Below are 21261 nucleotides of genomic sequence, written 5' to 3'. Positions count from 1 at the left end.
TAAACTTGCAAAAAGTACCATGGATTCTTTAATGACCACAAATAGTTAGGACCTCACCACAACCTCTAACACTCTACTGAGACATTGGGTTGATATTAGCCGTAGCCTTGATTCAGTAATGACTCAGATGAGTGCCTCCTACCCCTGAGGGCATAGGGCATTACCCTAAGGCATTGGTTTGATAGTGGCTGAGGCATGGGCTTGGAACTGACCCAGAACAGGGCGCCACCAGCAGAGTTATGACAGTGGCTGTCTACTCCTGGCTGAAATCTCCCATGCAAGCAAGGCCTACTCACCCATTCCCCATTCTCGCCAGGGAACTCAAGACTGTGGGTAGCTGTGTTCCTACAGCTGCCTCACTAGCACTGCCCAGACAAGCGAAAGGAAAAGAACAGGCTAGGAACTGAAAGATGCTAACCCCCGACCCGACAAAACTGGGCCCCCCGCGGCATCGGAACAGAAACGGAACCAGCTACGCCCAGGGCCGGCTCCAGACACCAGCTTATCAAGCAGGTGCTTGGGGCAGCAACTCCGGAGCAGGGTGGCACTTTAAGGTATTCGGCAGCAATTCAGCGGAGGGTCCCTCACTCCCGCTCGGAGTGAAGGACCTCTCGCTGAACTGCCGCAGACCGCGATCACGGCTTTTTTTTTTTTTTGGCTGCTCGGGGCGGCAAAACCCCTGGAGCCGGCCCTGGCTACGTCGAGCCGAACATTTTTCCCCCATCCCCGTCCTCAGAAGGGCTGAGCCTGTTTTTATAACCGAGCTGGCACCAGGAAGGGAAGAGTGACCCAAACCCCCCTCATCTTTATATCTGCAACCATGCAAGGAATATTGTTCAGAGCCGCACAAAAGCATCCCTGAAAATAGAAGCGCCACGGCCGGGCCTGCCAGTGGCTGTGTGAGATAACGTCTACTTGCAAACACTGGTGCCTTTGTGCTGCTGTCACTGCCCCTATTGTTCGGGAGCCGATTGCCTCGGGGATATTGTTCCCTTCCTTTGTCTCAGCCTGGCTCCTTTTTGTTTGACTTTACTTGCCATTTCATTCCTCTCCTTTGTGCTGGGGTTCTCTCTTTTGTCTCTCTCTCTCCATTCTCTGTGTGATTTGTATTTAGCAATTGTTCTCGGCCCATTGGAAACACAATGTACTCAGGGCTCTTTTCTCTCCTCCATTCATTACCTATTCAGGTGGGTTTGGCTGCTGATAGTTATTAAGCAGAGAAAGGCCTGGCCCCACCTCCCGCAGATATGAACCCTCCCAAACTTTGGGGGGAACATGGCACCTGGATGTCAGCTCTGGGACGGGGGGAAGCTGACGACCCCCACCCTGCCATCAGCAGAATCCCAGATCCAGCAATCCTGTATGTACGGAGCTGGATTCAAATCTCTCCAAAGGTCAAAGTTACTGAATAAGTAGTCAGAGAAGTTTTAAACACTTACCACGTGGTAGTGGCTATTGTCCAGTCAACAGGGTGGCATATTGTGCTAGGTGCTGTACTGACACGGAGGGGTGGGCAGACCAAACCTGAGTAGTGCTGCAACACTGTGCGTCAGGGCACAACGCCCAGAGCAGGGAGGCGGGCCTAGCCCTGAGGAACAGGAGTGGCTGCTGCTGGGGGAAAGCAGGGCTGGCTCACTCTCCAACCCCCTTACACTAAGCCAGGGCCCAGTGAGTGATGGGTTAAATCCACCTGGAAGTAGTGACCTATCTAGACCCTTCCCGCAGTCCTCTGCTGGGTCGGGACCAATTGTTTGGGAAGCACTGATCAACGGGATAGGACAAGCAGGAGACAAAAACAGCAGGAGTCTGCACTGTTCTTAGCCAATCAGGGGTCACTTAGCTGCACAGACCTTCTCAGATGGTCATTTCCCTCCACTGATGGCACAGCACCCCAGAGGGGGACAGCTAGCAATTCCCACATTTTACAGAGGGCAGAACCGAGCACTGAGACTTGTCCATGCTCAATGGCAGAAGCAGAACCCAGGTCCAACTCCCAGCCCAGTGCTCTGTCCACTGGGCCATGCTGGATCCAGGACTTTGATTTGACCCTTTATAGAGATTGGACCTGAATGGTGCCACTGAGCCCTGATGCCAGCCAGGGATGCCTGGACCCTTGGATACCAGGGATGCCTCAGATGTCAGACCATGCTTATCTCTGGATAAAATGGATTCTTGGTCTGAATCACCCCAGTTTTCTGTGTGCAAGCCAGAACCCAGTGGGGAAGGGATTTTAACAGCAGCAAAAATCAGGGCCCTAGTTCAATTGCAGCAGATTTTCATTTTGTTTGTTTGCCATCCATCCGCGTCTTCTTTCTGCATTTCCATAGGGCCTGAAACAATACCAGGTGATTTGCACATTCAAATTTCTGCTGCTCTGCGACGGACCCAGGTGCCACAGACAGGGCCAATGGGGCAACTGTGCCAGTGCACTGGAAAGGGCTAGCACCCCCGTAGGCAGATGCAACCCGTGTTTCAAGGGAATTCATGCCTGTGCGATGAAAGAAGCAAAAATCACAGCATGGCATTCCCTGCAGCTCTGGCTCCTGGGGACGGTAGGGCGGCCACTGCCATATCCCCAGAACACTGGACGCGCTGGCACTTCCAGGAACTTTCTCTCTCCTCCCACCCCACCAGTGTGACCCCACACACCCAGTGCATGCAAGGTCAGATTGGCAGGGGTGGCACGGCGCACTCTTCAAAACGGCATCCCCGGCCGCTGTCCTGGACAAAACCATATGTGGTTTTTTGTCTCAGTAGCGGACAGGGGACAAAACCGCGGAAAAAGAGGGCTGTCCAGGTTCAAACCTGACGAATGGCCTGGCAGAGCAGGGTAAGGGGGCTGTGGTGCTGGGTCGGGGGACTCCAGGGGTTTTGCAGTCCGCAAGCATCTTTCCCCTACAATTTCTGCTCTAAAGCCCTCGGGCCCTTTTTGCTCCAGCTGCCTGACATGATGAAACTCCCTCAGCATGCACGGCACTGTAGCTGTGCCCCCTAGCGCCCCATCCCCGCTTTCCCTTGTGTACCAAGTTCCCTCTGCCCCTTCGTGGCTCTGTCACCATCACCAGCTTCTCTTCCCCCGCCACAGAGGGCAGCAGGCATGAGGGAGAAGAGTCTGTGTTATAACAGCCTCTGCCTCATCATCAAGAACATGAGGCATCAGCAAACCTCAAGGGACCACAGCTACAGTGAAAGCAAATAATGGCCAACCCCAGAGACAACAACGCCCCATTGTCCTCCGGGGTGGGGAGGGATGGGATGACTTAATAGGACTTTTCCATCTCTAGTGTCTGGGAAATCATCACAATAAAAGACCAGCTAGAGGCTGCTTCCTTCTCCTCTGAGGGACATCCTGCTATAATGGGGGTGCAGGTGTGTCAGCCAGGGCATACAGAACAAATCAGAGCCTGGGAGGGTCTGTGAGGACAGCATGAGCCCCTGAATACGACAGCAGCAGGGACACAGGGTATTGCTGCAGGGGGCGGGCCCGGGAATGAAGGAAGCAAACTGTGGGCTATTGTTTCATTGTTGTGGCTTAAAGGACAATGGAGCATTGTCGTCTCTGGGGATCCCATTGTTTGCTTTCGCTGCAGAGCCTAGCCGGTGGTGGAAGGAGTTTTCCCAAGGGCCAGGCAGGCTCTGTGTGGAGGATGCGGAATAAGGAGGAAGGCACATTTTCCAGAATGTGATCTGACTGTATGTGCACATGTGGATGTTTGTGCATGTGTGTGCCAGAGCACCAGAGTGCAGGGGCAAGCATGCCAAGGCAGGTAATCCATGGCAGTCTGAATGAGTGAGATTTTTATGTCCCCTCCCCTGCATTGCAAAATCCTTCCTAGCAAGGATGAGATACCCTAAAAGCTGCTCACAAATTAACCCCCGGCAAGGGAATGGCTTTACCACTGGGGGAGACTCCAGCCGATGAGTTTGGGGACCAAAGAGAAGGCGGAAACCCCTTTGAAATTGCCCTGCTTGTTCCTTACCCATGGTTACTGGCAGGGGTCTGCTCCCCACCTCCCTCTCCACAGTGAGTTTGGCCAGGCACCAAAGCAAACACGCACAGACATGCAAATGGTGCCCTTTGCATTGAAAGCCTGTTAAAGAAGGGGACTGGAGACCCCTGTGACAGATTTCAGTGGTAGCCATTTTAGTCTGTATCAGCAAAAAAACTGGAGTCCTTGGGACACCTTAGAGACTAACAAATAAATTTGTTAGTCTCTAAGGTGTCCCAAGGACTCCAGTTTTTTCCCCTGTGACAGAGACATTTTCAGTTCCCCCACAGCCTGTAGGAGATTAACCCCCTCCAGGAGCAAGGCTGGCAGTTTCCAAGGGACCTCCGGGAAGTGAAAGGGATTTGGGCACCTTCCTGAAACACCAAGGAACAGAGGGTCCAGCCTGCACTCTGCACTCCATTACGCCTTTGATCTCAGTGTGGGGTGGAGACACCCACGTGATCGGGAGCAGAATCTGGTCCTCTGCATACAACCCAAACCTAGTCCCTAAAGAGCACAGAGCCCCCGGCCATGAGCTGTAAAGGAACAGATCTGTGAAAAAGTCTCATTTCCTGCCCTGAATAGATTCCTGCCAGGCCTCTGCTCCCCAGGAAGCAGGGTAACAGCTTGGAAGGAAGTGCCCAGGCCCATCCACACCAGGAAGTAAGAAGTATCTCAGAGCAAGCGAACATCCAGGGGAACCCCGGCTGGCTCTGGCTCTGGCTCGCACTTGAGCTGAGCTGTATCCCAGCAGGAGGTCACTCCTAGCACTTGCCCATAGCATCTTCATGCTCCCAGCTGGGGAGAGAACAAATGGATGCAAAGAGGGAGCCAGCAGAAACAGCAGGTGGAAAGGTGAGAAGAAAGAGGAAAGAGAGAGCAGCTATTCTCACACTTACTGCGAGGCAGCGGAGCCTAGTGACTAAAGCAATGGGGCTGGGAGACAGGACTTCCGGCTGGGGTGAGATTTTGTCAAATCACTGTAAAACGGGAAGCTTGGCTGACTAAGCACATTTGGGCAGCACACCGGGCCCCTGGGATGAACGGTGCAAGACAGAACAAAGGCTGATTATTATCTGAAGGAAGAGAATTTGAGAAACATAGATTGCCCTAATACATGCCCCCTCCCCCGCTAGGTCTTGATCTCCTATCGTGGGGCATTTAGCACCTTAGCCTTGAGCAGTGCCATTGAGAAGTAAGGGACCATACCATGGAACTAAGGGGATCAGAATCTGGCCCTGTGGGGTGGGCTTCTCTGTCCCTCCTCCTCTAAATAATAATAGTATTTTTGCCCTGCTGTAGCACCTGCTATACATAGTGCGAGACAGCCCCTGCTCTGGCGGGCTTACACTCTACACAGATAAGACAAAGAAGGGCTGAATGGATCATTATCCCCATTTTACAGATGGGGAACTGAGGCCCAGAGAGACAGAGTGACTTGCCCAAGCCAGCTAGGGTGACCAGACAGCAAGTGTGAAAAAACAGGACAGGGGGGTAGAGGGTAATAGGAGCCTATATAAGAAAAAGACCCAAAAATCGGGACTGTCCCTATAAAATCGGGACATCTGGTCACCCTAAAGCTGACACAGGCAGGCTGCGGCAGAGCCACAAGCTGCATCTAGATCTCCTGAGTCCCAGCCCAGTGCCTTTACCACAAGGCTATCCTTACCCTCAATTACCTGTGACTCGGTGGCACTATGAGCTGTCTCAGGGAAGTGCCCAGCATTGGACTGGCTGCACTGAAGGGTGTCTGACTGTGGTCTACCAGCGACCCTCATGAAAACCAGATGCCTCTCTCTTCGGGCTATCCCAGGGAGCCGTTGTCCGGGAAGGTCTGAAAACAGGGAGTTATGTCCTGCCTGCCAGGGAAGGAGTTTGCTGGTAGTACCAGGCTATCCTCAGCAGATGTAAAGCAGCTAGCTCCATTGCCTCTAGTGGAGCTATGTCCCCTTACGCTAGCAGAGGCCCTGTCTATGTTTTCCCTGTCACCTCTTCTAACCTGGTACAAAAACTGCTGAAGACCAACCCACCTAAAGCACTGCCCAGAAAGGGCTCCTTGCCCTGCTATCTATAGCCCCAGTCTCACCCAGGAGGGGAAAGGAGGAAACAGTCCTGGTAGCTTGCCTCTGTTTGCACATCACCCCCAGCTGAGGGCCTATTTGCATTGTTCTCTCCTATGTAAAAACCTGAGCCCTATGCAAAGGGGTGAAAATAAACACAGCAGCAATTTTCTGTCTCCACCCCGAAAGGCTCAGAAGTCACTCCAGGGACTCAGATAATCCAGTGACGAGTGTAGGACAAAAACTTGAACAGAACAGAACCGACTGGGGCCAATGACAGAGCGAGGACTGCCTCTCGTCCTGTACAGCAGCCCCTGAGCATGATGGCCCAGGACTGATCATCACCAGGGTCCCTCCCAGCCTAGGAATCAGTGAGAGAAAACTGCCCTCCCTGCAGGCACCCTTTTGCCATCAGCCTGGTCACAACAGCAGAGGAAGGGGAGACGCTCAGCCATGGATGTGAGAAGCAGGATGAGGGGACAGAGCAGAGATCCTATAAACTTGAGGGGGAAGGGGGAACGTCAGGTCTCGTGAAACTTGATCAGCCTGGAATGGCCACATTGCCTTGCCTTGTAACCTACACCCTCAGCCACCCATGCTCTTCAGAGCCAGACTCCGGGCAACAATAGGCCCCCTCGGTTTGGAACATACGTGGCATTCCAGGTAACGCACACACAGACCCCCCAGGGGTGCTCCATCCCTCACTGCAGCCAAGGGGCCCTTTTAGAGGAGCTGGGTAACATAGCCATAAACAAAATCCAACCACCCCCCCGAATGCGCTCACTGCCAAAACAGCAGCTCTTTGGTGGCTCACTGCCCACTACCGAGTTGAGATGTGGAACTGCACGTTTAGATGCTCAGTCCTCGACTCCTTCCCTGGACCTTGCCTAGGTACCTGGTAATCCACCTTCCATCCCCACTAGCTCCCATGAGTGCAGACAGCATCCTGCACCTTGCAGCACTAGTCCCTTCGCACTGGGATCACAATATAGATGAGAACACAGGGAGACCTCTCCCCTGCGCTTACCTTGGGTTGGGAGCGGATGCTGCTGCTCCCATGAAGCCTGGATATAGGAAGGCATGTGTTTGGGAGTGCCTAGGTAGCCCCTACTTAGGGAGGAGGCGCAGCCTGCAATCCCATCGATATAGTTATCTGAGGCAGGGCTAGCATCATTGCTCCAACCACCACACACCTGGGCCTGCCTATTGCTGGAGAGAAGGTGTCTGGGGCTGGCTCCATGGGCAGAGTGAAGCCCCCTAGTGACACCGACAGAAGCGTGCTGTGAAGGAAACAACAATAAAGACCCTACACAATAAGCCCCTGGGGTCATCCTGGCGTTGGAGGGAAGTTGGACTTTCCAAGCCCTGCTGATTGAGCTGGCAGGGTGGAGGCGGTAACTGACGTGTTTATGAACCATGGGACCAATCCTGCTACCTTTGTTCCCAAAAATAACCTTACGGATGTGAACGTGCTTCTCCTAGAGGCTAGTGTAGTGTAGAGGAACTGAGCAGTATCCCTCCATTAGGTAATTTGGGATTCTCTCGTGGGCCTCTGTCTTCTGTTGCAAAACCCACCAGAAGCTAACAGGGCAGCAGTGTACTTACCTAGCTAGGTCTTGTAGCTTTGTCTAGAGTCAGTAAATACAGGTCTTGGGAACCAAATGGTGTCTGTAGGGTTTCCTCACATTCTCAGTGTTGCAAAAAGTTTGGGGGGAGCAGGTCTGGCTGGCTGTACTAACCGGATCCAACTCTGCAAGCAAACACAACAGCTCCGGTGGGTGTTCTTAAAATGTGACCATCCACCATCTCCTGGGGCCAGATTTTCCAAAAAGCTCAGCCCCCACAGCTGGGTCTGAATTTGCCAATGTGCTGAATGAACTCTTCTGAAAAACCTGGCCACTTGTTTCAGTGCGTTCCCAGGGGCCTGAATCTTTCTGAAAATTCCAGCCATAGTATTTCTGTTTGCTGTGCTGTTCTAGGTACTTAGCATGGGGGCTGCTGCAAACAGCGAAGCCAATTTAGGAGTGACCGCTGGAGACAAATGCCCCCTTTATAGTGGTGTCCACTGTGTTATGCACGCTGTTCACATACAGCCATACGCATTAGGGCCTCTCTCCCTGGGAAAGCAGGTAGCAAGCATAAGCCCCTACCTTTATGGAAATGTCTGAGAAGATCTGTAACTTCTGCGTGGTCAGCCCATCGCATCTGGGCAGAACTTCGACTAATGTATTATTATTAAGCATTTATATGATAGTAGTGCCCATCAGGATCAGGTCTTGTAGCGCACAAACACAAATAGACACTGTTTTGTTTGTTAAAAGGAAAGGAACACATTCTCAACTAAGAAAATCAGTAAACCTCTAATTCAGAGTGAGGACATCTGAATTCTAACCCTGACACGGACTCACTGGGTGACCTTGGGCAAATCCCTTCCTCTTGTTCTGTTCCTCAGTTTTCCCCTCTGTAAAATGGAGCTAATGGCATGTCGCAATCTATGAATGAAAAGCGTGATAGGAGTCAATCATCGTGTCAGCTGAAAAAAATATTTTTAAGGGAAATTTCAGTTCACAGCCAGGTAGCTTTATGCTTCAGAACTTCTGGTATTTTGGGTGCGGTCTATTTGAATTACCCTGTCCTCTGAAAGTTGAATATAATCTGAGCCATTAGTTAATTGTTCACTAGCCGCTATGCGATTGACACTATTGCATGTATGCAACACACAGATCTGCCTAGGTACTAACAAGAGATGGCAGAGTGTGCCCTGCAGCAGCTGTTCTTTAATGGTCATGACAAAGGTGCTGCATGCACACAGAACTCTCTCTCTCCTGCTTAAGTACAGTACAGTTTCCTCTCTGATAAAGAGTTCCTGCCGCAGTCCCCCCATTTCCCTCACACCCCAAACCATGCATGCCTCACCACGTACCCAGTTCGAAGCCCAGCATGAGGCTCTGATACGATCTCACTTCCTAGACATGAATATTAGCTCTGCTGCTGATTTATGATAAAGGGATAAGCCTCTGAGACACTGTTCGGGGGGAAGTGTTTTGAGACGCTGTAATGTGCCCCAATCAAGAACAAAGCCTTTGAAAGATGAGCGGATGCTGCTGTCTGCTGCGACCCTGACTTAAAAGGCCATCTTCACCAGGAGCCTGGTACCCGCCGATGATGCCTTATGAATCCCACCCAGACATCTGCACCTGGGAAAGCAGGGGTAGCCTAGAGCTCTGCTCCGAGGTGCAGCAGCTGCAGGGGACAAGCCCCAAAATTTGGAAGGAAAGGAGAGCGAGGTAGCGGTTCTGTTGACACCACTCCTCGTGAGACTTCTGAGCAGGACACAGCTCAGCTCTGTTCCAAAGCACCAGCTTGGTACTGTTAAATAATAGTGTTAAATAGCAAACAGTACAGAGAAGCCAAAGTTCCCTTCTCACTGACACTGGTGCAGCTCGGGGGCCTGGCACAGGTATAACTGAGAGGTCTGTGCAGCACAGAAGGGCCAGTGTGGACCGCCCTAGAAAGCTCTGATTTATTTACAGAGCAAATGTGTTACCTGCTGGCAGCAAAGCTGAAGTAACAGTAATACACTGCTCCTCACGGTACCTTTTAGCCAGCCTAGGATCTCTGAGTTCTTTATCAACCGTTACAAATGCCCCTGGGCTGAGAGAAATATTAACTGTTTGGGGAACTGAAGAACAGACATTAAGGGCAGAATTTTCCAAAGCGTTTGGAAAACCTAGACCTGTCCCCATGGCAGCTGCTTGTTGCTAGGTACTTTTGAGACTCTGGCCTCATTGTACAGTAAGCAGTCGTGGAACTGGGACTAGAACCCCAAGAGTCTGGCTTCGAGTCCTCTGCTCGCATCAGCGGGCAGCGCTCCACCATGAACATGGTGAAGGACAGGTACAAGGCTAGATTGGCCTAAAACTGCACTTCAGTCTCTTGTGCTAGCTTTGGTTCACCACATCTCTGTCCTGCAGCATCCCGGTAGATGGGAGTCAATAATGTTGAGTGGAAAGGTCATTGCAGAAGTCCATTTTTGTTGCCGCCCAGATGGCCTCCCTGCTGTAAGAATCAGCTGGTGTTAATAACCACAGTAGTGTGGGAGAGTGATCAGTGCAGGACTCCACACTTCAAGCCCAAGCTGCAGGAGGGAGTGAGGTTTCTTGGCTAGAGCAGGAAACTGAGGTCTCCCAAGTTTGAGTCCCAACCTTGAAAGGGCCTGGGAGTCAGGCTCAGCCACTGACTTGCTACCACTCCTTGGGCCAAGTCCCGTAGTAGCTCCGTGGGTCATTTGGAAGCCAGGGTTAATGTCCCCCTCCCTGCCAGGTCTTGTGAAGCTCAGTGAATTAACATTTGATCCATGCACCAAAGGGCTTATGTGAACGTGAAGTGTCGGAGCAGAGCATGGTGGTTCCTCTTGCTGGTGTGGCTGAGAGGAAGCAACATGCCCTTGACTTATTTTCTCAAGAAATGCTGCAGCCAGGATAATGATGGTCTGGTGGGTAAGAATGTGAAAGTACATGACAGAGGGAGGAGATTGCACTGCCCACCTTTCATCCTGCCCACCTTTCGGGACAGGCTGCCTATGCTAAAAACGTGGCTGAATCTGGCCTTTTGGCATCCTGCAGTCAGAGCACTTGGGCAGGAGGCTTGACAGAAGAAAAGGTGGAAACAGCGGCCAAGGCCCCAATAAACTTCCCCCAGGCATGATATCTATCATAATTTTGATGAAAAGTGACCTATTCTCCCTTTTAACCCACCTCCCCAGGTCCCCCTATGTATCCAGCCACAGAGTAGGGACACTAATGACGGCCACTGCCCATTTCTTTGGGACAACGAGCCCATCTGAGGAGCAGAAATCAGGCCTCTGGGTTTGCAGCAAGGCAAAGCAGGATGAGTCAGGTCCTAGGCCCTTATGCATGGGGCTTTCAGGAATCATCACTGCAACACGTTTTACGGTTGCTCACTGTGTCATGGCTGCTGTGAGCAGGTAACTGGCTGGGACAGGCCAGACTGCTGCACAAAGCACTGGCCCCCACTCTTCAGGATCCTTTCTGACCTTCCGACATCGCCCGTTTCTAAACCAATGAAGTCTTCTTCCCGAGGGGGCTGTAGGTGTAAATGGTGGAGCTAATCCAAGATCAGCAAGCAGCCAGCCAGCCGCCAGCCAGCCACACAAAGCCTCTGCCCTTGTACCTTGGGGTTGATCCCACTGCAAGCAGCAGCACAAGGCACCAGCACATGCACTTTTACCCAGAGAGCCCATTGGCATGATACTCCAGCATTCATTTCCTAGTTTCAAATTTGAGCATATGGACAACAAGCAATTACTCTAGGAAACAACCCTGAGTCTTTCCGCTGACACTAATGAGATTTTTAGCATCCAAACAGCTCGTGGGTTTGTTTTCAGCCACATACGAAAGCCTCTGTGCAAATCCAGGGATCATATCAAAGAGCCACAGTGAAACTCACTTTAAATAACATCTAGGCAAAGAATGACCCACTGAGAGTCTGTGTGAAAATAAAGCTTATCCGTCACACAAATGACAATTTCCCCCTCACGACAGACAGATTTAATTCTGACTTACATTGGGCAGGAAAACATTCATCCCAGTGGAGTCTCTTGGAAAAAAGCAGCATTTATAATAGAAGAAACGTAAGTATAGTGCTACTAGACAAAACGACAGAGCTTTCCACAGAAATCACATTCCTAAAAGGAAGGAACTTCCCCTGAGTCAAGGGGTTAAATGCAGTAGAAATTGGGAGCAAGATAGTCTGTTAAATGACAATGCTGTCTGTGCACCGAAGCCCCTGTAATCACAGAAGGGAGCAGAGATCTCACAAACAAGATCCTGTTAAAGGAAGAGTCTGTGTTAGGGTAATTGAGTTTAGACCATGAACTGGAAGGGTTGGAATGCTTTTGATTTCATTACTTCAGTACACAGGACCGTAGCCATTGTCAAAACAAGGGCACTCCCATTTAACCTGAACCCCGTGCCACCTTCGTCTTTAATAAAAACACACTGCACAAGTGTTTGCTAGGGAACGTGACTCCAGCTTGCGGGGAGCAGGCTGTAATTTGTTCTGTAAAGTCAATGCTGTAGTCTCAAGATGTTAAACTCGGCAGGGCAAAGACCACCTCTCTATTAGCCTGTATTATGCCACCTACATTCATAGCACTGAACTGTTTGCTTCCAACAAATAAAGGTTGGAAACGCTATTTCTACAAAGGGAGCAGGTTATTTGAGGTTGGCTCTTGGATTTTTCTGTAGCATGTGAGCTCTGGTTGGGGCAAGAAAAGTTTCTCTGACAAATTCCATTACCAGCACTTTTCTACCTAGAGGTTTGTGTGCTCTATAGCGCCGCAATTGCTCCCTGCAGTGGGGCATTCAACTGCAATAATCCGTCAACCCCACGGCACTCAGAGTTAACTGCCCATTTCATAAATCTTACCACCACTCAGTGCATCCTCCTTGGAAGGCGTCTTTACCCACCTCTGCTCGGTGGAAAGGAATTTGCACATTACGGAAAAACACAACTTGCAAAGCAAACACAACAGGCTTCAAGAGAGCAGAAAGCCAAGCAACAGGAGCCTCCTAAACACAGAGCCAATTGTAAGAGTTCTCTCTACCTTATTCCTTCTGCCTGCCACTAGCGCAGTCACAAACAGACCCCTCCGTTCTTCATCCCTCTCCGAGGCAGGGACATGTCAGTTCTCAAGGAACACAGGCATTGTAGAAGGTATAGGGGTGAGAAATAGGCAGGCCTGCTTGCTCGTTGGCTATTGTACTAGATGAGAGCAGTCCCCCACTCTACAGCCCGGCTTTATCTTTCTTCCAGGTTGTTTTGGAGCCAATAAAGGCGTATGAATGCTGGAGAACTCTATGTTCCGGCAGAGGCTTATGACACTTTGCAACTGTGGTGCAGGGTGTTGCTAGGGGCAGCAGCGCCCTCTGTAGTCCAAGACTGTGGCCACATTTCAACCTGCAGGTTTTACCTTCGAGAGCTCAATCTCAATTACAGATAGATCTTCTCCAATTCATTTCTACAAGAGCTCAAAGCACTTTACAATTATACTTCATACCACCCCTTAAGGAAGGTAAGTACTATTGACTTCTATTTTAGAGAGGGGGAAACTAAGGCATAACATGGCACCTCAACTTGCCCAATGTCATCAGCAAGTGAGCTAGTAAAGCCAAAAATAAATCTCAGAACCTCAGATACCCAATCCAGTACTGTGTGACACAGACACCACCCTCTTGCTGTATATGGCTCTTGGTTTAAAAAATGAGAAGAGGGGTTTTGAATTAACATACAATGAAATAAACAAGGTACAATTGTGAAGACTTGTACCATTCTCACAGATGTGGAGAGGTCACTTATAAGGACAGGTGAGTATTTCACTAGTGCCTTAGGGGATCTGGACCATGAGTGGGGATTCTATGTGCACATATGCTTACATTCCAATACAAGGTTTCTGCATTTTTCACAGCTTTCCTCTGAGGAAGCTTCTAATTACCCCTGCAGCTCACTTACAATACAATCAGTCTATTTTGGTAGAATGTTTATCACCAGCTGTGACGTGCCTTATGATTAGTCTAGACTTCCTTCCACTCATCATCGGACTACTGCAAATGAATTTAAGATACAGGATTAGGCTGATAGCATCAAGCAGTGGATGAGCAGCATGCAGCATTGAGAGCATCCTGAAATATGTGATTTGGAGCAGGAAGCAGCACTGCTGGTAACAGTGAGCTGTTTCTCCCTCCACTTTCCCGCAACAGCGACTGGAAATAAATGTGTTGGTCTCTAAGGTGCCACAAGTACTCCTTGCTCTTTTTGGAAAGGGACAGACCCCTTTATGAGCACTGTGACATTTTATTTCATTGACCTTATGTTAATTGGATTCATGGCATGAATCATTATACTCTCCCCCCTCTAGTAAATAACCTTTTCTGATCTCCACATTTAACACTGCCCTTTTATCCTTGCATGACATTTTCCTCACATATTTGGAGAGAAAAAGTATTGCTTCAGAAACATGGAGCTGAATATTTTAGGCATAAGGATTAGTCTCAAGGCCCTGATTTGTCTTTGCACCTGCATCTAGTTAATCAGGTGGAATTTGCAGGCACCATGAGGTATCATAAATACGCAGCAACTGTAGTCCCATAACTATTAATCGAGAGAATCCCATAGTTATTTACTGCTCTGTAAATCTTCAACGAGCATCTTGAGGATCCATGTAAAGCAGACACAGGGGAACCCAGTTACTATTCTATGCCTTCCATACCTAGTCCTTGGCAATGTTTAACTGCGTTCATCCGCAGATGGTCTAACATTTGTGTCTGCACAAGACATCTACCTTTCTGTTGCTGTTTGTGCAGAACACTTTGAAACTCATGAAAACTGATACAAAAATACCAATTCTTTTGTTAGCAGGCAGTATGCCTGATTTTGTTTCAGCTATCATATTGTGGTAACGTGTCCCATTCGATCATCATAGATTTAAGATTGATAAGAGGTGTTACAATTTCTCTATAGAATACCTTAGTGAAATGGGTGAAAGTACCTATGCTGGAACTGCAGCAAAATTATTTCAGATGCAAACAAGATAGACAAATAATTGTAGACAATCCAGCAAAGCCTCAGTTGCTGTATTTCTCCATGTCTGGGATGAATAATAAGAGAGAGAGACAGAAGTAGCTGACAGCAGCAGCAACAAAAAAAAAATGCATGGCTTAAAAAAAAAACAAAAACAAAACTTGAAAGGGAGAACATTTTTTCCCAATGGTCCCTGCCATAGACTTGGCCAAAACAGATTACAAGTATTTTCACTGTCCGCTGTTGAACTGCATGTCTTATATTTCCATGAATAGAGGCAGTTTTTTTCTGAATTTCTCTGAATTCACTGGTTTGCAGGATAACAACTATATGCAAAACTATGTTTTGATAACTGAATGTTGACTAAATTACTCCAGTCTAAATGATTGTTACTGTAGCCCTCAAATCAAGACTTGCGTATCCACAGCGCCAAGAAATCCTCCATCACAGAGGTATCAGACCTACACTTTTTTTGTTTTAATTGGAAAAGCAGCTGAAGGGGTCTAATAGTGGTATCTGCACCAGGAAGCATATAGGAGTAAAAGAAAATGCATCCATCTCACAGATCCCCAAGCAAACCATCCAGCAGATCCCCATACACACAGCACATTACTCCCAAATTAAAAATTGAAGAAAATATTAAAAACCAAACATCTCAGATATTTCTAAATTGTTTAGTGATCTGACCACAGGAACTCTCCAGTTTTAATCCTGGCTCTGGGACTCCCTCTCTGTGATCTTGGGTCAATTACTTAGCCTCTCTGCTTATATTTCCCCACTCAAACAGGAGGATAATACTTAATTACACTGGCAAGTGTGAGGACTGAGCATTGTTTGTTAAACGTTTTAATGAAATTCCTGGAGCCCTTCCCAGTATAGTAACATACTTAACTGTAGAAATAATCCTTTACCAATAAGTACTTCTATGTAGATTCTCAAGAAATTGTACACTGTTTTATCAGTTAAAGCTCTCCTCATGCAACTGAGTTATGTTGGTAGAGAACAGCAATGCTAAATTCCTAGAAAAATTCTATCCTAATTTTACTGGATCTCTAGTCTAGAGACTGCATGTGGCTCTGGTATTCTACTGAACAATTCAGCTGGTGCATTGTTATTGTTCCAGAACATATGAAGATTTTCTTCCCTATCAGAAATTGAACAGATCCATTAAAAAAAAAAAAAGGTTTATTTCAGATTACATATTTCCCCCCAACAAAAACAGCGAGGGAGGTATGTATGCATGAGACCAAATAAATTTAAGTTCACAGGTAACATAAAAATTGTATTTAACTCCGACCTTAATTGATACTCTAATGTAAAAAATGTTACTATCAAAGGTAAGGAAAGATATCAGCTAAGTTACTGCTTTTACTCTTTTCAAATCAAGCTCATTTGGAGTTTTTGTTTTCAAAAACACCATCCACTTTCCCAGCACAGTGACTCTTGTTTATAATAATGTTTAGTCCACCCCACATATTGACTGAAAATTCTAGTTCGGAACACTCTTTAGTGCATTCCACCCTCTGAATGACAAGTTCTAGTTAGAAACACTTTGTAGAAGAGTAATATTGTCCCCCTTTAACATGATCCGACCTGCAACACAAAGCAGAAGGGAAATGGCAGTTAGAGAGATTATCCTCAGGTCATGCAACATCTAACTTGCAGAAAAATTTGTTGCAGTAAATCTTTCAAAAAGAGGTCTGCATGGTGCCTGTATAGTGCTTCTTTTTATTAACACTTACCACGGGAAAGACTGCAGTACAGATCAGAAGTTTCCTTTCAGTACAGTAAATTAAGATAATACATAGACAGATTATCCCTCCGCTTGCAGCACAGAGCTACAAGCCTATAAATCTATGGGGATCCTCTCTCCACAGTATATGACTGATATATATGAGATTCACTGCGTGGCAGGGTATCAGTACTATCTTGAGCCCCGTACTTCGCTTTCTTAAAATGAACCAGAGCGTATCGCAATAAAAGCCATCCTGGCTGGGAACTGGAAGACACCACTGTTTTCAGATTCACTGTTTATCTTTGGTACTTGGCAAATGGTGAATACCAAATCCAAACATGGCGGGAATGGCAACAGCAAAAGGGTTTCCTGTACTGACTCAGAGGGCTGATGGGACAAGGTGACAGTGGTACATCTACACAACAACTAGACACCCGTGGCTGGTCCATGCCAGCCACCTTGGGCTCACAGGGCTAGGGCTTTGGGGCTGTCTCACTGCTGTGCAGATGTCCGGGCTCAGGCTCCAGCTTGAGTCCTAGGACCCTCCCACCTCGCCGGGTCCTACAGCCTGGACTCCAGCTCAGGCTCAGAAGCCTACACAGCAATGAAACAACCCTGCAGCCAGAGCAGTTGTGAGCTTATATGAGCCAGCCATAGGTTTTAATTTGTTGTGCAGACATACCGAGTATGTGGGGAGGGTGTGAGGACTGTTGTATTTAAATTAATTAAAAACATAACAATGGTCATGCTAAGTCAAACCAATGGTCCATGGAGCCCAATATCCAGCTTTCTGACAGTCGGTGTTGCCAGAGGCTTCAGAGGGAAGGAAGAGAACAGGACAATTATAGAGTGATCCATCCCCAGTTGTTCAGCCTCAGCTTCTCGAAGCCAGAGGTTCAGGGACACCTAGTAAATAGGATTTTGTCTCTGACCACCTCGGCTATTAGCCATTGATGGACCTATCCTCCATGAATTTACCTAATTCTTTTCTGAATCCTGCTCTACTTTGGGCCTTCAGAACATCCCTTGGCAATGAGTTCCACAGGTTGACAGTGCATTGTATGAAGAAATGCTTTCTTTCACTTGTTTTACACTTGCTGCCTATTAATTTCATTGGGTCATCCCTAGCTTCAGTGTTACATGAAGGGGTAAATTATACTTCCAATTAATACAACAGTACAGATAGAGATATGGGAGTATGGAGTTTAGATTGGCCTCCTCCAGCCACCCTGACACCCAAGAGAGGGCAGAGAGCTGCTGTTTATTAAGCCACCTTTTTAAAGGTTCAGATTCATTTTAGGACTCACTCACTCTTTGAGAAGTGCTGGATTCTGGTACACAGCTAATCAGAATGGAACATTCATCAACTCTCTAATCCCAACACAGTTAACCTACAGCAGATAGTAGAACTAAGAATCTTCCCAATGGGTTTCACTAATCTTCAGTCAAAGCTATGCATTTGCTCTGTATTTTATATCGCTGCTGCACATAAAGTTCATATATGCAGCTTGCTGCCATAAATCATTTAAACCATGCAGACTTACCCAGCTGTTTCCTTGCTTTTGTTTTTGAGTGTATCTCCTCTGCATCATCCAGAACCAGGTTCATGTATTCATCAAAACCCTAAGAACCAACAACAAGTGGCTAGTGAACAAAATCGCCTAGTCTCAAGCCTCAACAGCAGGAGTTGCTTTCACTAAGAGGGGCACAGACAAACACCTGTCAGGAATGGTCTAGATAATACTTAGTCCTGCCATGAGTGCAGGGGGCTGGCCTAGATGACATCTCGAGGGCCCTTCCAGTCCTATGATGCTATGATTAAAAGGATCTGAGTAAGATGACTGCTTGGAAAACAGAGGGGGGAGGAGATGTTATTACTTCACTGTACTACTTTTTCTTGGGGAGTTGCAAATGGAGCTTGTGAACTGGAAAAACAAATTAACGATGCAAAGCGCCTATAAAATCACACTCACAATGATACAGCCTTCTATCCGCATGTTCACCTGTTCATAGAGCCACACCTGAATCCTGGACCTCTGCAAAATCATGGGCAGGGAGGAAGGGGGAAGATAAGAAAGCACATTATTAGCACAAGCATTCCAAGCAACAGTTACTCATTGGTATACACAATAATATCTGTTTGCCACACTGTAAGTAGTTATTAAAAATATTCATTGTGGTTTCTATTAGAAGACACAAGGTACGACACCCAAATAAGGACTCAGTGTTGCCCTGAGGCACCTTATAAATAAAAATGCATGTTTTCTCTCCAATTATTGAGGATTTGTGAGCATGTAAAGGAATAAATTTTAGAAGATAAACAGCAGTAGAAGTCTGCTTGGGCCTAATTTTAAAGCCCGACCCAAATCCAACTAGACCACAGCCAATTTTAACCCAACCCGACCCCAAGAGTACTGTATTTAATTGTTTTCATACTCGACTCCAACACCTGTAGTCATGTCCCACTGGGTTTAGGTCAGGTTGCAAGGGTCTAGGGCAGTCAACACAATCAGTGATAAGAACCTATCCAATCTGAGCTGCGCCTAAATGTATGTCATACAAGTAACATCCAACCTAACCTGAACCTGACATCTGTATTCAGATCCTGTTGGGTTGCCAGGGTCTATGCACACAAGTACATCATTGTACACTTTACCTTAGGATCAAACCATTAGTATGCATGCTAACAAAATATTAAACTTAGATCCACAGTGCGGTTGGGTGGTAGGAAGCTATTCAGTACAAACACAAAAAAAAACCCTTAAGAGCTAATATGTCAAGTATTATCAGTACTATTATTAGCTAGAGAGGGAAGAAACTGATCAGTTTATGAATCCAAGCTCCTTGCTGAAAAAGAAAGAATCCTTCCCCATCCCAAAGATAGGATGTACCCCATATAAACCTCAACAACATTACCATAGCTAAAAGCACGTTTTGGATCATATTTACAATCACACACGGAGCTGATAGTTAGACAGCATTACTTACATTCTGCAGGTACCTGAAGATGAGGTTCTGTTACACAGCACTTAAGGAAAAGCACAGAAGCAGCTCCTAGCACAACATGTGTCACTGTAACAACTCATCTGGTTATAACCAACGTTCCCGCTGTACAAGCTCTTTATTTTTAGGCAAATCAGTTTGTTTCTTGGAGGGGAGGGGGAGAACTCCGGTTGGCACTGAACACACTGAATCCCCCTTGGATTCTGATAAAGAGTGTCCCTTTCCCAGTACACCCAGGCCACATCCCAGGTGCTTGGAAGAGGAGACTCCCTGACCCCCAGCACGTAATGCCAGGGTGAGGGGCTACATGGCAACCTCGATCTCAGCCTCCACCACCTGGCGCCCTCACTCTCCACCAGCCCCCTCACTTTCCCCTCCCCCTCAGTCAGCCCCGGCCCCCTCACTCCTCCCCTCTCCTTCCCGCCCCCCCCGGGCCCCCCACTTCCCCTTCTACTTCCCGCCATCCCCCCATATCTCCTCCCCCTCGGCTCCCTCACTTCCCCCTCCCCCCAGCCATCGCCCTCACTCCCCTTCTCCTTCTCGCCAGCCCCTCATATTTCCTCCCCCCCAGCCCCCTCACTTCCCCCTCCCCCCAGCCATCCCCCTCACTCCCCCTTCTCCTTCCCGCCAGCCCCCCACATCTCCTCCCCCCCCGACCCCCTCACTTCCCCTCCTCCCTCGGCTCTCTCCTTCTCTCCCTCCCCCCCGTCACTTCCCCCGCGGCAGGATACGATGGGCTGCACCATCACCTTCTGCACCTTCTGGCCCTGCCCGCGATACGCCATGGCCGCGAGCGAGCCTCAGCCAACAGACGGAGAGAGAGACCGGAAAGAAACCGCTCCCACCAGCAGCCCACGAGCGCGCGCCGCAGCAGCTCAAAGGCTTCCGGTGAAGGCCGGAAGCCGCTGGGGCCTGCCTGTGGAACGCTGGGAACCCCCCCGGCCACTCTAGCACACTGGAGAACTCTCCGTCCCGCCTCGACTGCTCCTGCCTCTCATAGGGCCTCTGTCCATAGGCGGTGCGCGGCCTCCCGAGCCAGGGTCAAGGCCTCTGCTGTCCTCTGGCGGGAGGCACGAGCCCCACTGCAGGCCAGGCCCCCCAGCAACCAGGCCCAGGTGCAGACAAGGCCCCCAGCCTGGGAATTCAGCTCTGGCTGTTCAGAGCCCCTGCCCAGAGCCTGCAGGGTGCATGCAATACAGGCATGGGGCAGGGTGCACTGAACGACCCTGACATCCCAGTTATGCAGGCAGGCAAGTCCAAATGCTGAAGGATGGCTGCCATTTGCAGAGATAAGTAGGGCAGGGGCCTCACCCCACCAGGATCCTTTGAGGAGTATTTTTCAACAATAAAAAGAGAGCTTTTAGACCAAAAGAGAACACTCAAGGCCACTTGCATAATTCATAGTCATACATCTCAGTGAGACACCGCCCTTAAACTCCATTCACTTGACCTAGCATCTTCACTGAAAGCCTTGCAGTGGATTGTATGGATGCTCAGGTTCAGATGAACCTTTGCATGGTGGGTGCAGTATGGGTGCCTAGCTATCCTTTTTTTCCCCACACCTAGGTAGATCTGTCCCCAGCTATAGAAGGCTATACATGTGTGTTATCACTGCAGTTTGTCTGTTGTACGTTGCAGTAATACAACCACTCTCACTTGCAGAAGATATGAAGTTGGGGAATGCAAACACATTAAGACTTTTCAAGTGGCTTCACCCCCTTCATTTGGAGACCTAAATGTATGCCCAGCTCTGGCACCAATCATGCTCTGTTACTTTGGGAAAGTCACTTCACTTTCTGTGTCTCCCAGTTTTGTGAAGTACTTTGAGATTAAAGGAGTTAAGTATTGTGAATTCCACACACAGTCACACTGC

At 48.5% G+C, this 21261-nt stretch overlaps 2 protein-coding genes across 4 annotated transcripts in view; both read right to left on the bottom strand.

Moving 5' to 3' along the window:
- The window catches only part of SOX13 (SRY-box transcription factor 13), a 91329-nt gene extending 78466 nt beyond the window's left edge, over positions 1 to 12863 (bottom strand). Inside the window, exons 1-2 of one of the 2 annotated variants that reach the window (XM_030561493.1) lie at positions 12678 to 12863; positions 7655 to 7799 (exon numbers count right to left, since the gene is read on the bottom strand). The gene's annotated coding sequence lies outside the window, so the exon portion shown is untranslated. The remainder of the gene's footprint in view (positions 1 to 7654; positions 7800 to 12677) is intronic. The other variant, XM_030561496.1, reaches the window with a different exon arrangement.
- Positions 12864 to 15817: 2954 nt separating this feature from the next.
- Positions 15818 to 20298, bottom strand: SNRPE (small nuclear ribonucleoprotein polypeptide E). Of its 2 annotated transcripts, none has more exons than XM_030561490.1 (5): positions 20120 to 20298; positions 19374 to 19400; positions 18389 to 18421; positions 17930 to 18008; positions 15818 to 16243 (listed from the first exon to the last, which is right to left on the bottom strand). In XM_030561490.1, the coding sequence occupies exons 1-5, from the start codon at positions 20171 to 20173 to the stop codon at positions 16188 to 16190; spliced, it is 249 nt and encodes an 82-aa protein (XP_030417350.1). In that variant the 5' UTR covers positions 20174 to 20298; the 3' UTR covers positions 15818 to 16187. The 2 variants fall into 2 exon arrangements, with proteins under 2 accessions (XP_030417350.1, XP_030417349.1); XM_030561489.1 differs by having other exon boundaries at positions 18359 to 18421; positions 20120 to 20295.
- Between the last annotated feature and the right edge of the window lie 963 nt (positions 20299 to 21261).

Source organism: Gopherus evgoodei, chromosome 4 (genome assembly GCF_007399415.2).
Source record: "Gopherus evgoodei ecotype Sinaloan lineage chromosome 4, rGopEvg1_v1.p, whole genome shotgun sequence".
Classification (NCBI taxonomy): domain Eukaryota; kingdom Metazoa; phylum Chordata; order Testudines; family Testudinidae; genus Gopherus; species Gopherus evgoodei.
Note: the sequence above shows the minus strand (reverse complement) of the source record. Positions and strands in the feature narration are given on the sequence as shown.